The sequence below is a fragment of the Ursus americanus genome, chromosome 18, assembly GCF_024610735.1.
Source record: "Ursus americanus isolate L20-20 chromosome 18, mUrsAme1.1.p, whole genome shotgun sequence".
Lineage (NCBI taxonomy): Eukaryota > Metazoa > Chordata > Mammalia > Carnivora > Ursidae > Ursus > Ursus americanus.
In genome coordinates, this window is record NC_142144.1 from 31,169,554 (window position 1) to 31,188,956 (window position 19,403).

At 37.7% G+C, this 19,403-nt stretch overlaps 1 protein-coding gene across 2 annotated transcripts in view; it reads right to left on the reverse strand.

Moving 5' to 3' along the window:
• Positions 1-19,403, reverse strand: part of TGFBR1 (transforming growth factor beta receptor 1) — a 54,232-nt gene that overhangs the window by 11,193 nt on the left and 23,636 nt on the right. The window contains exons 2-6 of one of the 2 annotated variants that reach the window (XM_045780368.2): positions 14,082-14,327; positions 11,467-11,709; positions 8,568-8,798; positions 3,776-3,943; positions 1,935-2,091 (exon numbers count right to left, since the gene is read on the reverse strand). In XM_045780368.2, the coding sequence (XP_045636324.1) occupies positions 1,935-2,091; positions 3,776-3,943; positions 8,568-8,798; positions 11,467-11,709; positions 14,082-14,327 (1,045 nt within the window). The remainder of the gene's footprint in view (positions 1-1,934; positions 2,092-3,775; positions 3,944-8,567; positions 8,799-11,466; positions 11,710-14,081; positions 14,328-19,403) is intronic. The other variant, XM_045780369.2, reaches the window with a different exon arrangement.

Here is a 19,403-nt window from a genome sequence, read left to right on the forward strand (position 1 = left end):
AGAAGTCAGCAATTTACTTTATGAAATGGTGGTCACATTACTTTTGAACTGTTTCATATATTTGCTTTTTCTCCTGAGAATTTTTAAAAAAATCGGTATGAAGACTTCTCTTTCCTTTCAGCATGGTTCTGTTACTTTTTAAAATGATTCATACTTCGTGGGGCGCCTGGGTGGCACAGCGGTTGTTAAAGCGTCTGCCTTCAGCTCAGGGCGTGATCCCGGTGTTCTGGGATCGAGCCCCACATCAGGCTCCTCCACTATGAGCCTGCTTCTTCCTCTCCCACTCCCCCTGCTTGTGTTCCCTCTCTCGCTGGCTGTCTCTACCTCTGTCAAATAAATAAATAAAATCTTTAAAAAAATATATTTATAAAAAAAATAAAATAAAATGATTCATACTTCTTAATTTTCCCAAAGTTCATAAAGTACAAAGTGAAAAATCACTCTATTACTACTACCCAGTGTTAACACTTTGATCAACATTCAGATACCTCTATACATATATAGACATATATACACAATATTATATAACTAAGATCATATTAAACTCAAGAAAAATATTAAATATCCAAACTGATTTGAAAATTAATGGTATCAACTAAATAAATGCCATGAAAAGCTGAAACAGCAATTTCATGCTATTTACCTGCCTTAGGATCTTAGTTTCCAATGAAAGACACATCTGTAACAATCATGACTATTATAAATGTCTCAACATACACCACCTACTTTGTCAAGTACTATGCAGGGACCATATATTTTAATCTGGAAGTCTTCTCACTAAAACAGGATGAAAGGAAGGATGAGGACATAATCCAGGGAACAAAATAATAGATAAAAAATGAATGCCAGTCCTCCTCCTGATGCTACATTTTAGGGTTCTGAAGTTTTAAAAACCCTACTGAAGTTATGGATCAGGATTCATGAAGACCTACAGCAACCACTGTCCTGGGTCCCTAAGTCAAGAGTTCTGAGAGTCCTTGCGGTATCCAGAAATCATAAATACAACTGAGATAGAATGAAGCTTGGTTCTATCCAAGGCCGAGGCAGTAACGTGAAGATATGCTGTAGCAACATGCTGTGATAATACACAGAGTAACGCCTTTTGGGTCAGAAAGGCCTAGGTTCAAATCTCAGCTCTTCAGGTTACCATCTGTATGAGGCTGACCCCATTACTTAACTTCTATGGGGCTGTTTCCTCATCTGTGAAATGAGGGCAATGTCACCTATCTAGTCATGTTCTTTAGAAAACTCATGAATTCAAAAATATTTACTGAGGATCTACTGTAATGGATTCTGGGAATACAAGGCTGCTCTCAAGCAGCTTGCAATCCAATGGAATATATCCACAAATAAATGGAGAGTTATAATGTGCTAAGAGCCTGAACGGTCCAGGTTTAGCCTGCTATGAGAGCCCTTGGTAAGGGCACCTCAGTCCAGAAAGAGCTTCCTCTGAGAAAGGAAGGGTGAGTACAAATCGGGAAACAGCAGGGCAAAGTCTGTTCTAGGATACAGTACATGCAGAAATTCTAAGGAAGAAAGAAAGGCGCATTTCCAGACACTAAAAATCAGAAAATAGTTCAGCTACAGTATAGCATTTGAAGAGAGCATTAACTGAGATTACACACACACACACACACACACGACACATTAAAATGATTGGCACATACTGGGCACCCTATAAACATCAGCTACTATTGTTCTTATAATTAATATAACGAATGATAATATTTTCTGGAAGGGCCACCTTTCATCAGCAGGCATCTTTAAAAGTCAGGTAACCTTGGCTTCAGAACAGGCAAGACCATGAGATCTTCTACCTGTGGGCAATCTAATGAAGTACAGGTTTGAGTTTCAGAATATATGTACATACAAACGAGAAGGAAATGAAAAAGAAGTTGATTTCAGAAGATACTGAACACTATTCACAAGCATACCTTTTTGTTCCCACTCTGTGATTTGGAGCAATATCAATCGTATCTGTGGCTGAATCATGTCTCACTGCCAGTCCTAAGTCTGCAATACAGCAAGTTCCGTTCTTCTTTACCAAGATATTCTTGGATTTCAAATCTCTATGAGCAATGGCTGGTTTCCCTAAAGAAACAAAAAGTAAATGCAATTGCTTAAAAGGTGATACCAATCACTACTCTCCCCTTTAGGTTCAAAGCCTCTACTCCTGTCCCAGGGTCAGAGCATTTCAGCCCACATCGCCCACAATACCTGGACAATTACTAAACAACCTCAAGTGAATCGGTATACCAAAAGTTGCTGAAATCACATTTCTTCATAGAAAATAGAGAAAATAAGATGCTCCAAAAAATGGTGCTCAAAAAAATGTAAGTCTAACAACTCAAAGACTGGGTGTTAAAGATGTTTGTTTGTTGATATCTCATGAATTATTTATGGAACTCTTGTCACAGACTGAATTTCAGTCCAAGGACCAAGCATCGACACCGCTTCCTTTACCTACCAACTGTAATGTACTCCGTATTAAATTCACAATCTTTAATACTAACAGTGGAAACCCTGAGTCCTCCTACATTGCTGGTAGGAATGTAAAATGGTGCAGCCACTTTGGAAAAAAGAGTCACAGTCCGGTAGTGCCTCAAAACCATTAATTACTGTATAATCCAGTAATTTCACTGTATAAGAGAACTGAAAACACATACCCCCCCCACACACAAAGAGTGTACACCAATGTTCATAGCAGCATTATCCACAAAAGCCCAAAGTGGAAACAACCCAAGTGTCCATCAACTTGATGGGCAAATGTGGTCTATCCACACAGTGGAATATTACTCAGCCATAAAAAGGAAAGAAGTACTGACACATCCTATAACATGGATGAACCCTGAAAACACGCCAAGAGAAAGAAGCCAGTCACAAAAGACCACATGTGATACAATTCCATTTGGAGGAAATGTCCAGAAGAAGCAAATCTATAGAGCCAGAAAGTAGATTAGTGGTTGCCCAGGATTAAGGAGTTTGGGAGGAAATGGGGAGTGACTGCTATGGGCACAGTGTTTCTTCCTGGAGTGATGAAAACATTCTAAAATGGACTGTGGTGATGCACAACTCTGTGAATACACTAAAAGCCAGTGGACTGTACACTTAAAATGGGTGAATTGTATGGTATGTGAATTATAACGCAATACAACTGTTATTATCAACAACAGTAACAATAACAAGATGAGGGAGGCTAAGATGTGAAAGAGCACATGTGTGTAGTAAAGTGGGGAGTGAGGGAGCCACCAGGTGGCAAGGGAATAATCACTAGAGGAGAAAGATATATTGGCACAAAAATCATACTGTTAACAATTTCATAACTAAAATTTAGTATATAATTTTTCAACTATAAAATGATCTCATGCAGTCTCCTTATCTCAGGGTCAAATATAATTATCAGATGGCCAGACAACAATAGGTGGCATGTTGATTTTTAAAAAGGATTTTTCACATTACATTTGATAGTATACATAAAAACACACATTCTTTCAGACTTGAATTCTAAAATCGAGACCCTCAAAAATCACAAGACTAGATGCTACTTTTAAGAACTCACACACATATCAGTATTATTACAATGACTAGAGAATCTCTAAACAAATTCCCATATTCCTAACTCCACCTGAGATTTCCAACAGAAAGATAAAATAATTTCATTAAAAACCTCACCTTTCAAACATCTTCATTTAGGCTGACTTCTTGCAAAAATTTTCTAACAGACATTAGATTCATGGGAATTTAAAGCTTAAATAACATAAGTACTTTGAGTTACCTTGGGTACCAACGATCTCCATGTGGAGATGGGCAAGTCCACTTGCTGTGGACAAAGCAAGTTTTATCATTCCTTCCACAGTAACTGTGTATCTGTTCAAATAATCAAAAAGGGATCCATGCTCATGATAATCTGACACCAACCAGAGCTGAGTCCATGTACCATTGTCTGTAGAGTAGAATAACATGTTTCAGATGGGTTGCAGAACATCGATTTATCTATTCAAAAGTTACCACTTTTTACTCTCAATCCTGAATTCCACAACTGCAACATGACGACGGTACCTTAGGTTTGTATATTATTTCTTTCACATTTTCACTTTGTCTTACACTTTCACCTACGTATCTTTTAGATCCTCTGAGTAAGCCCCCTATTCTTGAGATAAGGCAAAGATAACTAATCCCATTTAAGAGATAAGGAATCATAGTTCAAAGATGGTGATTTTGAAACTACACAGACGGTAGCAGAGCTGGTACTCCTGAGTGGCTAGAGAAATGTCTGGTTCAGGTTGGGTGGTCAGTGGTTGTTTTTGGAAGGAGGAAGGGAAAGCGGAGCGGGAGGAAGATGAGAAGTATCTGGAGCCTAGTGTGGCCACAGTAGGAATGGAATAGTATAGGACAAAACTGAAAGTGAGCTTAAATGAAGAAATGCAAGCTTTAATCAACAGACTATACATTCAGTTCACAAAGAAGCCAGATAAGAGGATTATGATTCCAAGGTTTCTAGCTTAGAAAAAATATAAAAATAGTGGTATCATTGACACATGGGAAAACCGGGACAGGAACTAAAATGTCAAAGAGGAAAAAAAGCTAGGGCTGAACCCAGTTTTACACAAGGTGATTCTGAACCTCGACAACTAGGAGTATGTATTCCAAAATTTGTAAACTAATACGTGGATTTGAAAAGTGTTTTCCTATGGGAATCATGGTATAGATTCCGGCCAGGCTGCTAGTTGAGGCTGGTCCACAAAAGCCTATTTAACCGAGGAGTAGCAAGAAAACCACATGCTAGGAAGCAGCACAATTCAGTAAAAGATACACATTTGGAGTCATTCTGACCTGGGGTGAAATCCAGGGCCCAGTTATTATTGACTATGTGACCTCAGATAAACTTCTTAACCAATGAGGCTCTGTTTCTTCTTTTACACAGCAAGAACATCTTACTTTTGCAAAACTGTTAAGAAGATTTAAAAAACAGGACAACTAATTAAGCATTTAGTGGAATGCATGGCTCATAAGAATTTAAATGGGCTGTCTCCTTCCCTATTGGTTGTAAAAACAAAACAAAAAGACTCCACAAGAACAAAAACCCACCCCAATTCACATAAAACAGATTCTTTATTTTGAAGGTTGTTACTTGAAGGAAAGCAACTCTGATTAGATGAGATTAAGAAAGGTATTTTCAGAAGATTCGGGAGGGGATTTCTGGGTACTTTCAAAGAATTTAGATACTCATGACACTAGTCCTTTATAAACTTTATATATAAACAAAGTTTATTCTTCACAAACTTTATAAACTGATTCTATTCAAACTTGTACCTTTTCTTTTCCCTGATACAAATGCATTACCATTTTTATCTGCATGCTTATTAATCATGACTGAATTCTGAAAGGCTGACAGATAAAGAGGAACACAGGCAGATGGAAGAAAAGGAGGTTTTCTGAGGTAATTAACAAGAGAGGCAGAAGAAGGATATGTAAAAGGCTGTCTGATATAAAGGGCCGTCTGAGGTGGAATTAACTAAATCAGGAGAATAAAGATAAAGGAGAAGGGAACTAGGGTGGATGGGCTAGGTTCTGGGAAAAGTCCATTAACCCCTGAAAAAGAAGAAAGAAGAGGGTAGAGAAGACCCAAGAGGGTTGGTCAGCCAGTTCTCATGGTGACCACCAGATGACAGCACCAGCTTGTCTGTTGCCTGAGCAAATGGGAAAAGAAAGTTCAGGGCAGAGCAGCAAGGGCATTTTGTGCCAGGGTGAGGTTTGAGCCCCAAAAGACAGATTTAAAAGCAACCACCACAGTGGAGTTTGAATTATGCACGTGGCTAAGTCCTTCAAGGGAACTATTACTGTTTGTAGACTTAGAGCCTTCATACAAATCAGTAAAAAGACTTTTAGAAAACAAACACAACTACTAAGAAATAATAAATGAACGCAGAAAATCTAGAGTCACAGAACATTGTAAGATTTAACAGTTGGGAGGAAGCCAAATGGTGCCAAAGGCAGAAAAAAATGAAAACTAAGGACTTGGTCAAACTATGGTCACTGCTTTTGTTTATTTGTTTTGTTTTTACATTAAGTAATACTGAATTGGTAATAGCCACTGATAAATCACTGACTATATCCATCACATCCATCACTGCCCCTAAGTCACAAAAAAGAGATAATCAAGGGGCCCCTGGTGGCTCAGTCGGTTAAGTGTCCAACCCTTCCTTTTCGGCTCAGGTCATGATCTCAGGGTTGTGAGATCAAGTCCCAGGTAGGGCTCTGTGCTCAGCAGGGATTCTGCTTGAGATTCTTTTCCCTTCCCCCTCCCTCTCTCTCCTTATCTGCTCCTCCCCCTGCTCATGCTCTCTCTCTAAAACAAAATCTTTAAAAAAGAGAGAGAAATAATAAAATATTATATGGCTCCTAATGTAATATTGATATATACAGATATATCAATATATATATCAATATGTATCAATATATAATATACAACATGTTGTATACAACATACAAGTATATAATACAAAGTATACAATATATAGGAAGGAATACAATATTTTCAGGAAATCAATAAAATTACTCAGATTTAATCTCTAATCCTAACTACCAGTTTTTAAATACAAGGAGCAAGTTCAGAGATACGAGAGAAATTCAATCAACACAATCCAGAATGTGATAAGCCCTACAGGACAAACAATCCAGTTTTAAGACACTGCAAGAAGAAAAAAAAATGAAGAGGAACAAAGGAATTTTAAGGGATTTAAGATAAATATCAACCAAATGCCATGTGTGGACTTTGCATCCTAAAGTGGGTAACAAATTGTTTAAAAAAAAAGACTATTCAGAGGGGAGAGGGTGGGGGAATGGGCTAGGCCGGTGATGGGTAGTAAGGAGGGCACGTATTGCATGGAGCACTGGGTGTTATATGCAAACAATGAATCATGGAACACCACATCAAAAACTAAGGATGTACTGTATGGTGACTAACATAACATAATAAAAAATTAAAAAAAAAAAAAGAATACACAACTGCAGAAATAGGAAACTGACAGGATACTGATGACATTTCAAAAATTGGCAACAGTAGTGTGGTCACATTGCATTAAGATTCCTTAATCTAAAGATACAAATGAAAAGTGTTTATGGATAAAAAGATATGCTATCATATCTTTGGCTTCAAATAATTCAGACAGAGCAGAGGAGGCGGAATCCGATCAAATATGATTGGCAATAAGCTAATCACTGTTGAAGCTGGGTGACAGGTGTTCATTATAATCTACTCACTCTACTTTTCTAAATATTGGAAATTTTCTGGAAATAAACTCTAAAAAAAAAAAGTAATACATGCTAGTGGGAATAAATTTGAAAATACAGAAAAGCGAAGGGGAAAATCATTAAACAATATTCTGAAGAAATAAATTTTGTTGAGAAAAATGGGAAGGGAGAAGAGGAAAAAGAGGACCATGGTTCTGGCCAATCTCAAAGAGAAAATGATAAAATTTTTTAAAAGTAGGAAAGCTGGGAAATGCAAGTGATTGCAGGCAGGGATGATGAGAGTTCTTTTTTTTTTTTTTTTTTTTTTAAAGATTTTATTTATTTATTTGACAGAGATAGAGACAGCCAGCGAGAGAGGGAACACAAGCAGGGGGAGTGGGAGAGGAAGAAGCAGGCTCATAGTGGAAGAGCCTGATGTGGGGCTCGATCCCAGATCGCCAGGATCACGCCCTGAGCCGAAGGCAGACGCTTAACCGCTGTGCCACCCAGGCGCCCCGGGATGATGAGAGTTCTAACACGAGTCTCTGATGAAGCCACAAAAGCAGGAACTGTGGGCACAACCGTAGGAGCCGAAGCCAAGACAGCAGATGAAGTACAGCGTGAAGCCACTGCTCCTCGTCAGTGCTCATTCTGACTCTCCACTGACATGGCTTCCGCGCTTCCTGCAGCATCGGACTGAGCCAGGGCCCCAGGCACCTGTACCACAGGCAAGAAAGTGTCTAGACGGTTGGTTATCAATGGGCACAGTGGTCCTAGAGAAATTATTGCTCTATTTAATGGAATTGATTTAAAAGTTTATTTATTTAAAAGACTACTTAAACCCTGCCAACTTAAAACAGAATACACTGAGAAGTTATTTTTGCTCTTCCTATAAATAAGGTCATTAGTATCTATTAGAATGCCCTAATGGTCATGAAGAAATTTAAAGGAAACAGGGCTCTAACTCTGGGCTCTAACTTATCTCAAAATTTTGAGCAACTGGAGTTTATAAAAATTCTACTTTTTCTATGCTATGACTATACTCAAATAACTGCCTAAAACCAAAATAACAAAAGCACATCACTTTTAAATTTAAATACAGCTCTTTTATAAAACAATTAGAGATTTAGAAACTTAGACTCTTGTCAAGAGTCAAGAAAATCTTTTAAGTTCCTGTTTGTAAAGGTTTCTAATATATTCTATTTCACTTAATGGGTCTAATCTATATGACAAACATTTATTTTTCATCAAATCTGACAATGTTTAGTAGCCATATTTGTAGAAAAGCTCAAGTAGATTTCATTATACTCACAGGAGAAGCAGATGTTACTGACCTTTATTGTCTGCTGCTATAAATCCCAAGATGTTTTCATGACGTAACATTACGGTCTGATAAATCTCTGCCTCACGGAACCATGAGCGCTCTTCTCTAGAGGAGAATATTTTAACAGCAACTTCTTCTCCTCTCCACTTTCCTCGCCAAACTTCTCCAAATCGACCTTTGCCAATACTTTCTTGTAACACAATAGTTCTTGCAATTGTTCTCTGAACAAGCAATGGTAAACCTAAAAATAAAAATAGGCATTAAACAGTGACAGAATAACTCCAAAAGCTCTGTCTTTAAGGAACTGAACAATCTCAAGAGCGACAGACTACATTTGCAAAAATAGTAATTCATATAAAATGAAAATAAGATAACAAATATAATAAAAGAATCTAGAAACTCCTGCTAGAGGGTCCAGGTAGGCTTTACAAAGTAAATTGAATTTGACTGTCCTTTACAGAAGGGATAGGATCACAGGAGAAGAGGAGAGAAGGTTTTCAGGTAGGAGGAATATTAAAGCACAGGTAGAAGAGGGAAATGAATGGATGTTTATAGAACCAGCTCAGTTAAACAGAAGGCGATGTGTGTGGTAAAGCAGTGGAAGAGAAGGGAAGCTGTCATCAGACTATGAAGAGTACTGATTGCGGAGCTCAAGATGACTAATGAGAGGGGCGCCTGGGTGGCTCGGTCAGTTAAGTGTGTGCCTTCAGCTCAGATCATGATCCCAGGGTCCTGGAATCAAGCCCTGCATCAGGCTCCCTGTTCAGTGGGGAGCCTGCTTCTCCCTCTGCCTCTGCCTGCCACTCCCCCTGCTTGTGCTCTCTCGCTCTCTCTGTCAAATAAATAAAATCATAAAAAAAAAAAGATGACCAATGAGAGCTGTGGATGAAACAGGAACTATTAAAAATGTCTAAAAAGAGTTCATGAATGAGGAGAAGCAATTTAAAAATCTTGTTTTAGGAGGATGAATCTGGTAACGGTTTTATTGATGGGAGGAGAAAAGTATGTGAACACAAGAAACATAAAATCAGTATGTACAGACCACACTGATTTTAATAAATCAGTAAAAATTATCACAGAAACCATTTCAAGACAAGCAATTTACATGCTAGGAACTGGCTGCGTAGGCAACATTAGTATCTTAAAGAATGATGCCAAGTAACTTAACGTTGGTGTGATGGGACACTGGCATTATTTCACTATCTGAACATGCCCTACTCTAAAATATGTATTTTTAAAATATTGCCACACTCACTTGTTTACAGAAAAGGATTTATCACTACCTACAACATTTAAGTATCACTATATGTGGGACTATTCCAATTCACTTAATATCATATCCCCTTATGAACTAAGTAAGCGTCATCTCAAATTATCCTGACCCTGACAATAAAAATACCAGTATAAACCATGTTCTACACTAGCATTTTTTTCATACAATCTATACACATAAATTTGTGTAACTTATAATTTATATTCAGAGTTCCTTGCTAGACCAAATTAACCCAATGCTAGTAAATAAAATTATGTGCTCTTTGGTTTCCTGATGTGAAATGCTTCTATATTCAATCCAACCTCTCGCTGCCTCCCTGCTCACCATGGTCTCAGGGGTCCCTGAAGGCTCCCTTGAGAGACCTGGCTTCCAGTGCAAGCCTGTATGTGTCCTACTGTCATAGACAGAAGTCACTTACTGAATATACATGGCCAAAGTCAACAGATGACTTCAGGCCAAGAAGTCAGTTTCTTCATGCTTACAGGACTCAACAGATACACATATAAATCAATATATATTCATTTCCTTAAAATAAACAGACATTTGTCATTGTGAACTTTATGCACTATCAGATGGGATTTCATGCTTCAGTCATATTCTTCTTCCAGTCACAACTTCTGCTTTAATGTTCGTTTAGTCACTTGATTAAAAAATTAGTGAAATTTTAATTATGTGTATTTTCAAATCTTCATTTTATCCATGAACCTAGGCTTTCTTTGAAGCTGATTTATATTTTTCAAAAGACAGTATATCTCAGTCTCTGTTCCATATCTGTGATGAGGAACCAGAAGCCCAAAAGAAGAAACATGGTTTAACCAAGGTCAGAGCCAACCAATGACAAAACTTGCACTGGAATCTAGATCTCTTGACTCCTAGCCCAGTGTCAAATTACAATATTGTAGAGGACAGGGGTCTTCCTCTCTTAGCATCCTTTCAAAGCACATGTAAGTGAAAAAATAAATCCCTTTCAGTTTAAACATGAAGCACTGCTATATCAAAATCCACTTCGAGGGACGACTCTGGCAATTAGCCAGTCTATTTCTGAAACCACAAGAATCAGCAAATGGAACTGAGAAAAGCAAACATCACAGAGGCCATGGATCCATAAAGCTATATTAAATAACAAGGTGGTTAGACATTTTTCTAAAGTGAGAAAATCATTAGTTTAACAAAAAAAACTGGGTCTGAGCTTAAGACAGCAATTTCATATGTTAAAAAAGCAAATAACCTTCACAATTTCAAACATGTTTTCTGTCATGATTGCTTTCAAATATAAAAATAAAGCTGCTGAACAATCCTGAATAGAACGGGTAGTCATAGATCATTTGAATATCTATGAACTTCAGCCTCATTAAGAAAATAATTATCCTTATTCTTTCTATCTCATGGAATCATAAGAAGGTGAGAAAGCTTTGAAATTTATACAAACATGAAGCTGACTTACAAGTACATTCTAATTTGTCTATGCTAAACTAGTCATAGTCAGACCTTTATTGGGCTTAAAGTTGGAATTAGTATTCACACTATCCCAAGTTTTAAACGCACTAAGCCAAAATGGCTTAGCCAAATAATAAAATAAATACTACAGTTAACTTTTAAAAGACTTCTTAGGAAAAAGGAAAAATAATTCCATTACCTGATCCAGAACCTGATGTCGTCATATCATAAATTAAATCTTTTAATGTAGTGCCCTCTGAAATAAAAGGACGATCTAAGGAAGGATCCTCTTCATTTGGTACTCGATGGTGAATGACAGTACGGTTATGGCAGATATAAACCATCAACATGAGCGAGATGCAGACAAAGCAGACCGGTCCAGCAATGACAGCTGCCAATTCGACGGGACCAAGGCCAGATGATGGCTTTCCTGAAAAAGGGCCTCAAATGAAATAAACATCAACAATAGCAAAAACACTGAAGGTGGGAACCACAATTTCCTAATCCTCCACATTTCCTATACTTGGCCACTACTCCCATTAGTCAGAGAGCCTCGTTCCAGAAGCTCATAGGGCTCAAATCCAGAACAAGTGAATCATCCAGTCTTTACCCACTGGCCCCTCTTTCATGATCACCAGCTCAGTCAACATCCACTTACTCTTCCTCTGCTCTTCAGCCTTCATCTAAGGAAGTTTAACTTTCCCATTCTTGAGATCTTAATTTGGATTTCTTACGACAGAATCCTAATTCTAGTAATTTCTTTTAAGAAGAGTACATGGGTCCTTATACACTGAATACTTAATTATCTACATATGGCTATTGCTTTTATATATGGAAAATCTTGGCTGACCTAAAGAATTTTGGGTAACAATAAACGTTCCACCGCCTTTAGGTATTTAAAAAAAGAAGAAAAATCTGAACTTTTTCTTTTAGAGGTAAGCAGTGTTACCTTGTGCTAAATGCATAAACAATTTTTTTCTTTATTCCTGAAATTGACACTTTTTTATTGTATGTAGTTGGCTAAGTATTTTTCAATAACTTCATTAATTTTGCTAGCATATTCTTTTCTGTCTGCTTGTATGTCATTTTCTGGAATTTTTGTAGTAAGCATATTGGATCACTTAGATTTATCCTCTATATCTCTTCATTTGCTCACTGTTTTTTCTCCCTGAATTGTAACACAATTTCTCAAGGTTGTCTTGCCTTAAGCTTGTCTCACACTAGGCTATAAAATCTTGGTCTCCACTCTGCTACTCACTTTCAATATTACATTTTTAAGAATAATTCATCAATTTAGCTTTTCACCTAAAAGTGATCTTTAACTGAAAATGGACTGTGGACTGTCTGAAAGTTCTTCTTTATCATGAGGTAAGTCTTTTTCATTGGACGACATCTACTCTGATTTACCCAGTTCAGTTCACTTCTTTTGAACCACCAAATCTTTCATTTGGTAATTTTTTTGCTGTTTGCTTAACAGAGACCTGGGAATGAGGGACTTATGTATGTTTAGCATTAGAAATGAAGTAAGTTCTTCACAAGGCTTTATGAGCCTTCATTTAGATACTTCAAGCCCAAACAATGGAAATGGGAAATTCTGGAATTGTAATTTTCTTTGTCATATTAGAATTGCAGATACCCTAAACAGAAGTCAGAAAAATTATAGTCTGATAGAAACTTGCCCTGGGGAAGCTTCCCTATAATGCTGAAGATCTGGTTTTACTTTGCTGTTACCACTTGAATGGAGGACTGCCTCCCTCTGTAACCTACAGAACTGGCCCTTTTCTGCTGGGCCACAGTGGTGCTTCCTACTTCAGTTAGCATGATGCCTGGACCAACTGTGAGTGGAGAGTGAGCACTGTGGTCTGCCTCCCTGAGCAATGAAACCAGGTGCTTCCTCCTGAAGGAGAACTGAGTGTTTACTCCTGTAACCTCCTCACCCCAAACCGCTCAGCTTAAGGTTTGGTGGGATTTTGTAAGAGGTCCTTTCACTTACTTCTTTTCATATGGGTAGTCAATCTTCACTAGTCTGAAGTTATCTGCACTATAAATTATAGAAGTTTCTCATAAGTGCAGGCATGAGGGTGGTATTCTTCCATCAATTTGGCTAGCATGAATATGGGTTTCCTGCATTTTTATATTCCTTTGAGTATGACAGTAGAAATGTGGGATATGAGGAAGGTGATGAGGAGTTAAATACATGTGCTCAGACCAACATCTCAAACCAGAACCTGAAAATTAAACTAATCCTAAGAGTATATAAAGCCTTCAAATTCCTAGCTCTGCCAGGACATTGTAAAATGTAAACTATGGCAAAGGACCAAAAACCTAGAAATCACATATAATGATTTATACATAAAGATCACAAAGCAAGGTTAAATTGCAAAATGAAGGCATCTGAACTATTTAGTGCTGCTCTCAATTCCTGCCCATTAGCAATTGCTTTAAGAGCCTGAAGCATTATACTAGGAAAAGAAATCCACTCTGAGGACAAAGTAGGGACCCCCTGAGGACGTACTGCTATGGCAGCTTTGTCAGAATTCGCCTTTAAGAGGCTAGCCTTTTAGGCCTAACAGACCTCAGAGAAAGTCTATTATTGGAACCACGTTGTCAAACAACACACAACCAGAAGTCGGGATCTTGACTACTCCTGTGACTCTACAACTATGGACAAGTTCCTTCTTGCCTCAGAACTGAATAAGCTGACAAAGTCTACAGTTAGACAAAGTTCTATAAGACCTCTTTCAGCTCTAAAACATTAGTCGGAATCAGCTTTTCTTGTAGTATTAAGAAAAAAAATCTTATACGACAACTTACCAACAGTTGGGAGTTCTATTTTATTGCAATGGTCCTGGTTGCAGCAATAGGTTGTAGTAACAGACCCAGTTTTTGAAGATGGTGCACATACAAATGGTCTGTCTCGAGGAATTAGGTCAATTTCAGCTATACACATGCTATTGTGTATAACTTTGTCTGTGGTCTCTGTGACAGAGACAAAGCAGAGCCCATCTGTCACACAAGTAAAATTATCTTTTGTACAAAGGTGGCAGAAACACTGTAATGCTGGAAAAAGAGAACAAGATTCTATTAGAAAAAAATTCTCCAGGTTAACAATGTGAAATTATCCCATATTCACTAAAACAATACATTCCTGATCCTATTATAATCATACAATTTATTTGCACTGTTCAAAAAACAAAACTCTTATTACTCTCAGAAGTTCCAAATTCTGTGAGAACCACACATACGTAGGAGCCAGTATGATAAAATCTGGACCCACGTTTTTTTTCTAAAACTTTTTTGCTTCCAAGTATAGAAAATTCTTATAAGTAATTTCATTAAGTTAAGGCAAGCATAAGCCCTCCTATTTGAAACACAGTACATTTAAATTTTTAATGGTTATACTTATTCTTACCAGTTCAAAACTATGTATTCACATACCCCCGTTGGGAACCAACATGTGAAAATACTTCTACCTACTCATGGTAGGTTGGAAACGCCATTTGGGTGGATTTATGGCAATGGAATAAAAAGGAAATAGATTTGTACTAAGCCAGATACTCTCTCCTCTTGTGCAAACCCTAAGAAAGACAAATATCTTCTAGCTAGGATTAGTGTACTTGCTCAGTAAGCCAAGGAGACTGCACCAGTAATAGATGAATGTTCCAATCACACACCCAACCATAGACTGGAGAAACACTAGCTCTATGCCCACTTGTATCTTTTGATCTTTATGACTCAATTCAAGAGGTGACTCCTTTAGGGAAGTCTTCCCCTAATTACCAACACCTTCCATATACACAGACACACACACACTCCACCATGCTCTCCAATGAGGTTAAATGCTGCCCAAAGCACACACTGCTTACCAGAATTGCTAATTTTTTCTCTCCCCTATGAAACTATAAGCTCACTGAGGGCAGAGATACACAGTAATCATTTCTGTAAATCTGTATTTAACACTACGCCTGGTACATACCAGCATTCAAAAAAATTTTTTTGAATGATAGAACGGGTACTTACATTCCACTACAATCTCATGAAACTGCAAAACACAGATATGTCCTTAAATCCGAACAAACTTGCCTATTACTTGTTGGAGAGGAAAAAGTTACAGTCCAGATATGTAGTACATAGAATGGCTACTTATGATAAGACCAAAGAGGTCCACAGAAACTGTATATCTAGAAAAAGAATAGCTAGGCAGGCAGGATTAACTCAGCAGGCTTGAGTTGCTCAAACCCTGCACATTCCCAAGAAAGGCCTCTCTTCAGGCCTGGCCCCTGGCCTGGCCCTAGGAAATGAGCTCTGAGCCCTTGAAATATTCTCCCTGATAAGAATGCTACAAGCCTGTGTGACTGAGCCCCAATAACAACTCTGGACACCACGACTCTGCTGCACTTCCCAGACTGGCAACACTGAGCACATGCTGTCACACTGCTGCTGAGCTACAGCACGCACCTGTGCTACTGCACTGGCCGAGGACACCTGGAAGCTGGCATCTGGTTTCTCCTAGGATTTGCCCCATGTGCCTTTTCCTTTTGATAATTTAATATATATCTTTCCCACTGTAATAAACCATAACCATGAGTACAGTAGCTTTTCTGAGTCCTATGAGTCCTTCTAGCAAATCACTCAGCCTGAAGGTGGTCTTGAGGACCTCAACTCACTTGCTAAACCCAAACTCAGGAATGTCAGGATCCCCTCAAGCAAGTGCTTCTTGGTTGCTGGCTTAATTAATATACTTGTTTATTACCTTTACAAACCAGCAAAGTTTTACCTTAATCATTATTAAAAAAAAATGTGTTCTTCTTAAACTACTTGGTTTAACTCCTTCCAACCATAAGAACTCAAAAAGACTATTTAAAGAGACACAATCATACCCTAACATTTAAAAATTATTTTTAAAAGTTTTTAAATTTGTTATTTAAATTACATTTAGTTAACATATAGTATTATTAGTTTCTGAGGTAAAATTTAGTGATTCAGGGTGGCTCAGTCGTTAAGCGTCTGCCTTTGGCTTGGGTCATGATCCCAGTGTTCTGGGATCGAGCCCCACATCGGGCTCCCTGCTCAGCGGGAGGCCTGCTTCTCCCTCTCCCACTCCCTTGTTTGTGTTCCCTCTCTCGCTGCCTCTCTGTCAAATGAATAAATCTTTTAAAAAAAAATTTAGTGATTCATCAGTTGCATATAACACCCAGTGCTCACTATCAAGTGCCCTCCTTAATGCCCATCACTCAATTACCCCAGCCCCCCACCTATCTCTCCTCCAGCAACCCTCAGTTTTTCTCCCAGAGTTAAGAGACTCTTATGGTTTCCCTCCATTTTCACCTTATTTTTCCTTCCCTTCCCCTATGTTCATCTGTTTTGTTTGTTAAATTCCACATGAGTGAAATCATTCTAACATTTAAAGATAATTAAAAGAGATGGTGGTTATTCATGGTGAGGTTTAGGGGTGATTATAGGTTCAATTTCCTAAAGAGGAATTCTGAATAAGAAACCCATGGACTGGTTTCAGGGATACATGAATGCCATGAAACTATCAAATGTTGTATGTATTTACATTTTGGAGGTCATAGCTTTCAATAGAATCACAAAGGGGTCTACCACCCACAAAAGATTAAAACCACCACCATCGGAGATTATCATCATTCTCTCCTGAATCTCCTTTACTCATGGTTAGTTAGTCAACCAATATTTTCTAACCATTAGCTTTATCAGTTACTGTGCCAAAGCGTAGTGTACAAAGATTGATAATTCATAGTCACAGCCCTTGAAGAGTTCCAAGGCCTATAGAAAGAGAACACCATAATACAATGTGGTAATTGTATATATAAAAAATATTGCCATGAATACTATCTCAGTTCTAAGACCTTCACCTTCTCCCTTAGCATATAAGAAATGAGACCTAAACACTTGGTCTAACATTAAGACTTTTACTTTGGGGGCCCAATTGACCACTCACATTACAAACGCAATCTAGGGCCACATGCTTCTCACAACAATCATGTCTTTCATGACCCTGGTCTTTACAGATGCTATCTCTCTGCCTAGTTTAAACCACCTCTCATCCTTTAAGATGCTATTCAAACAAAATCTTTTCCATGACAGGCTCTCTAAACTCTCCCCTACTCTTAAGTGGGCAGGTCCTTATAATATGTTCCCAGAGTCTTCTTTGTATACCTTTAAGATAGAACAAATCAATCAATTTATAGTTTGTTGTAAAAGTGTCTCTCATTACACTAAGAAGGGCCAAGGTTTTTTTTAATTTATTTTCCCACCAGTGAATCCTGGACTCTTAGTGATCACAAAAATATATGCTAAAACAGTGTTTCCTAAAGAGGAGGTCACAAGAATATTGGGAGAAGAAGGGGAGTCTAAGAATTGTGTACAAAATTTCGTTAATGTTTTCATTTAAAAGATAAACTAAAACGAATGATAAAAATGCTGAACCATAAGTAACCACAATGTAAATAAGTACTGTCAGTAGGCTTTCACTGATGCTTCTTCAGTTGCGTTAAAATCTCCTTCAGGTGAAATGTCCTGATGGCACACTGTAAAAGCAAAGCTCTCATAGTAACTAACCAACAGTGAAAAATACAGGAAACTAGAATCATCAGAGCATATGACAAAACAGGTATGGTATATTCAAAGCCAAAAGTCTAACAGCTAATACCATATATATGCTACAAGTATTAATGGATCCTATCTTTGTAGTACAACTGCAAAAGCTCATTAGCAGTAAATGTGATTGGAAGTATCCAATGACATTTTTCCATTCTCACTTCCAGCATGAGCTAGTGTAGACAGCCATTTAATAAAGATTTCAGTAATGACATAACATTAACCTCATCTTCAAATGAACACCACAGCTGACATCTCATTAAAATTGGTATTTGAGGAATGTTTGCTGGCAAGTGTTTTGGTTAGATTATGAGGTCTGACTATCCTGAACTTACGAACAAACCTTGAAGTCATTAATAGCACCTTGCACAATATTACTTATGGAGAATGGGTACTTGCAGCTTTTAGTATCACTGAAGATAAAATACAGAAACAGATCTAAAATGGAATGAGACCTAAGGCTATTGTTTTTCTACTGTGAAACCTAAACATCACCTGTCACACTGAATAATTTTATTAATTTGAAATTTGTTAGTTTTGTAGTGTCTTTGTATTTAATTTGCAGGCTTGGTTTATAGTTGTAAATGAGCCAAAAACAAAAATTTTATATCTAGTTTCATAGCTATACAATTTAAGTAACATGAAAAATACATTCTGTATGTTTCCTTCCAAAGGGGTCATTACTTATGGCAAGTTTGAGAAAGTCAGTGCTAAAGGGCTTCTCTTAACAAGAGTCTTTCAGTAGGAACAGGTAACTGGACAAATATAAACATTACTTAACATAAAGCTTAACCAGGTAAGGGTTTATTTCTTGAGGAAATTTTAAAATTCTATTTTACCACTTTAAATCAGAGTTGAGATGGAATACAAGATTGCTGTTAAATGTATGAGATGCAGCAATATAGTTTAGGGAAAAAATAAGACAATTTAAAAATTCCCAGAATTCATGAACTTTAATTCCCATTTTTAAAAAATTCCAATTTATCTTATCAATAGATAGCTCTGACCCCTAGTTATCTCCCTTTCTTAATTAGGTTGTTGTTTTGTTGATTTTTAAATGCACTTACAGGGCAAAATTTCTACCTAACAAAGGTATACAATGATGTCTTCTTCCCACCCCACAGCTCAAATTTCATGCCCCACCCTGCAGCATCCTTTAACACCTCGTCAACTTCACTCTTTCATTTAATTCTGCCATTTTTCGTTGAGCCTATCCATATGCCAGATGCTGCGCAGGACTGAGAGTTCACTAGGGTGGAAGAGTACGCCATTAAACAGATCACTGAAATCCAGAGTCTGGAAGAGAATGATCAAAGTGCTTCGAACTCTGCCAAGGTAGAAGGGAAGGCAAGAAAAGCTTCACAGGACATCCAAGTCAGAACTTGGAGAATATGTAAATCTGATCAATAGTTTAAGGTGAGAAAGTTGTCCTGACAGGGTTTTCTTTTCTCAGTGGCAGGATTTCATCTTGGTGGCTATTATCCCAAGTGTTAATGAGACCATCACATTTAAATA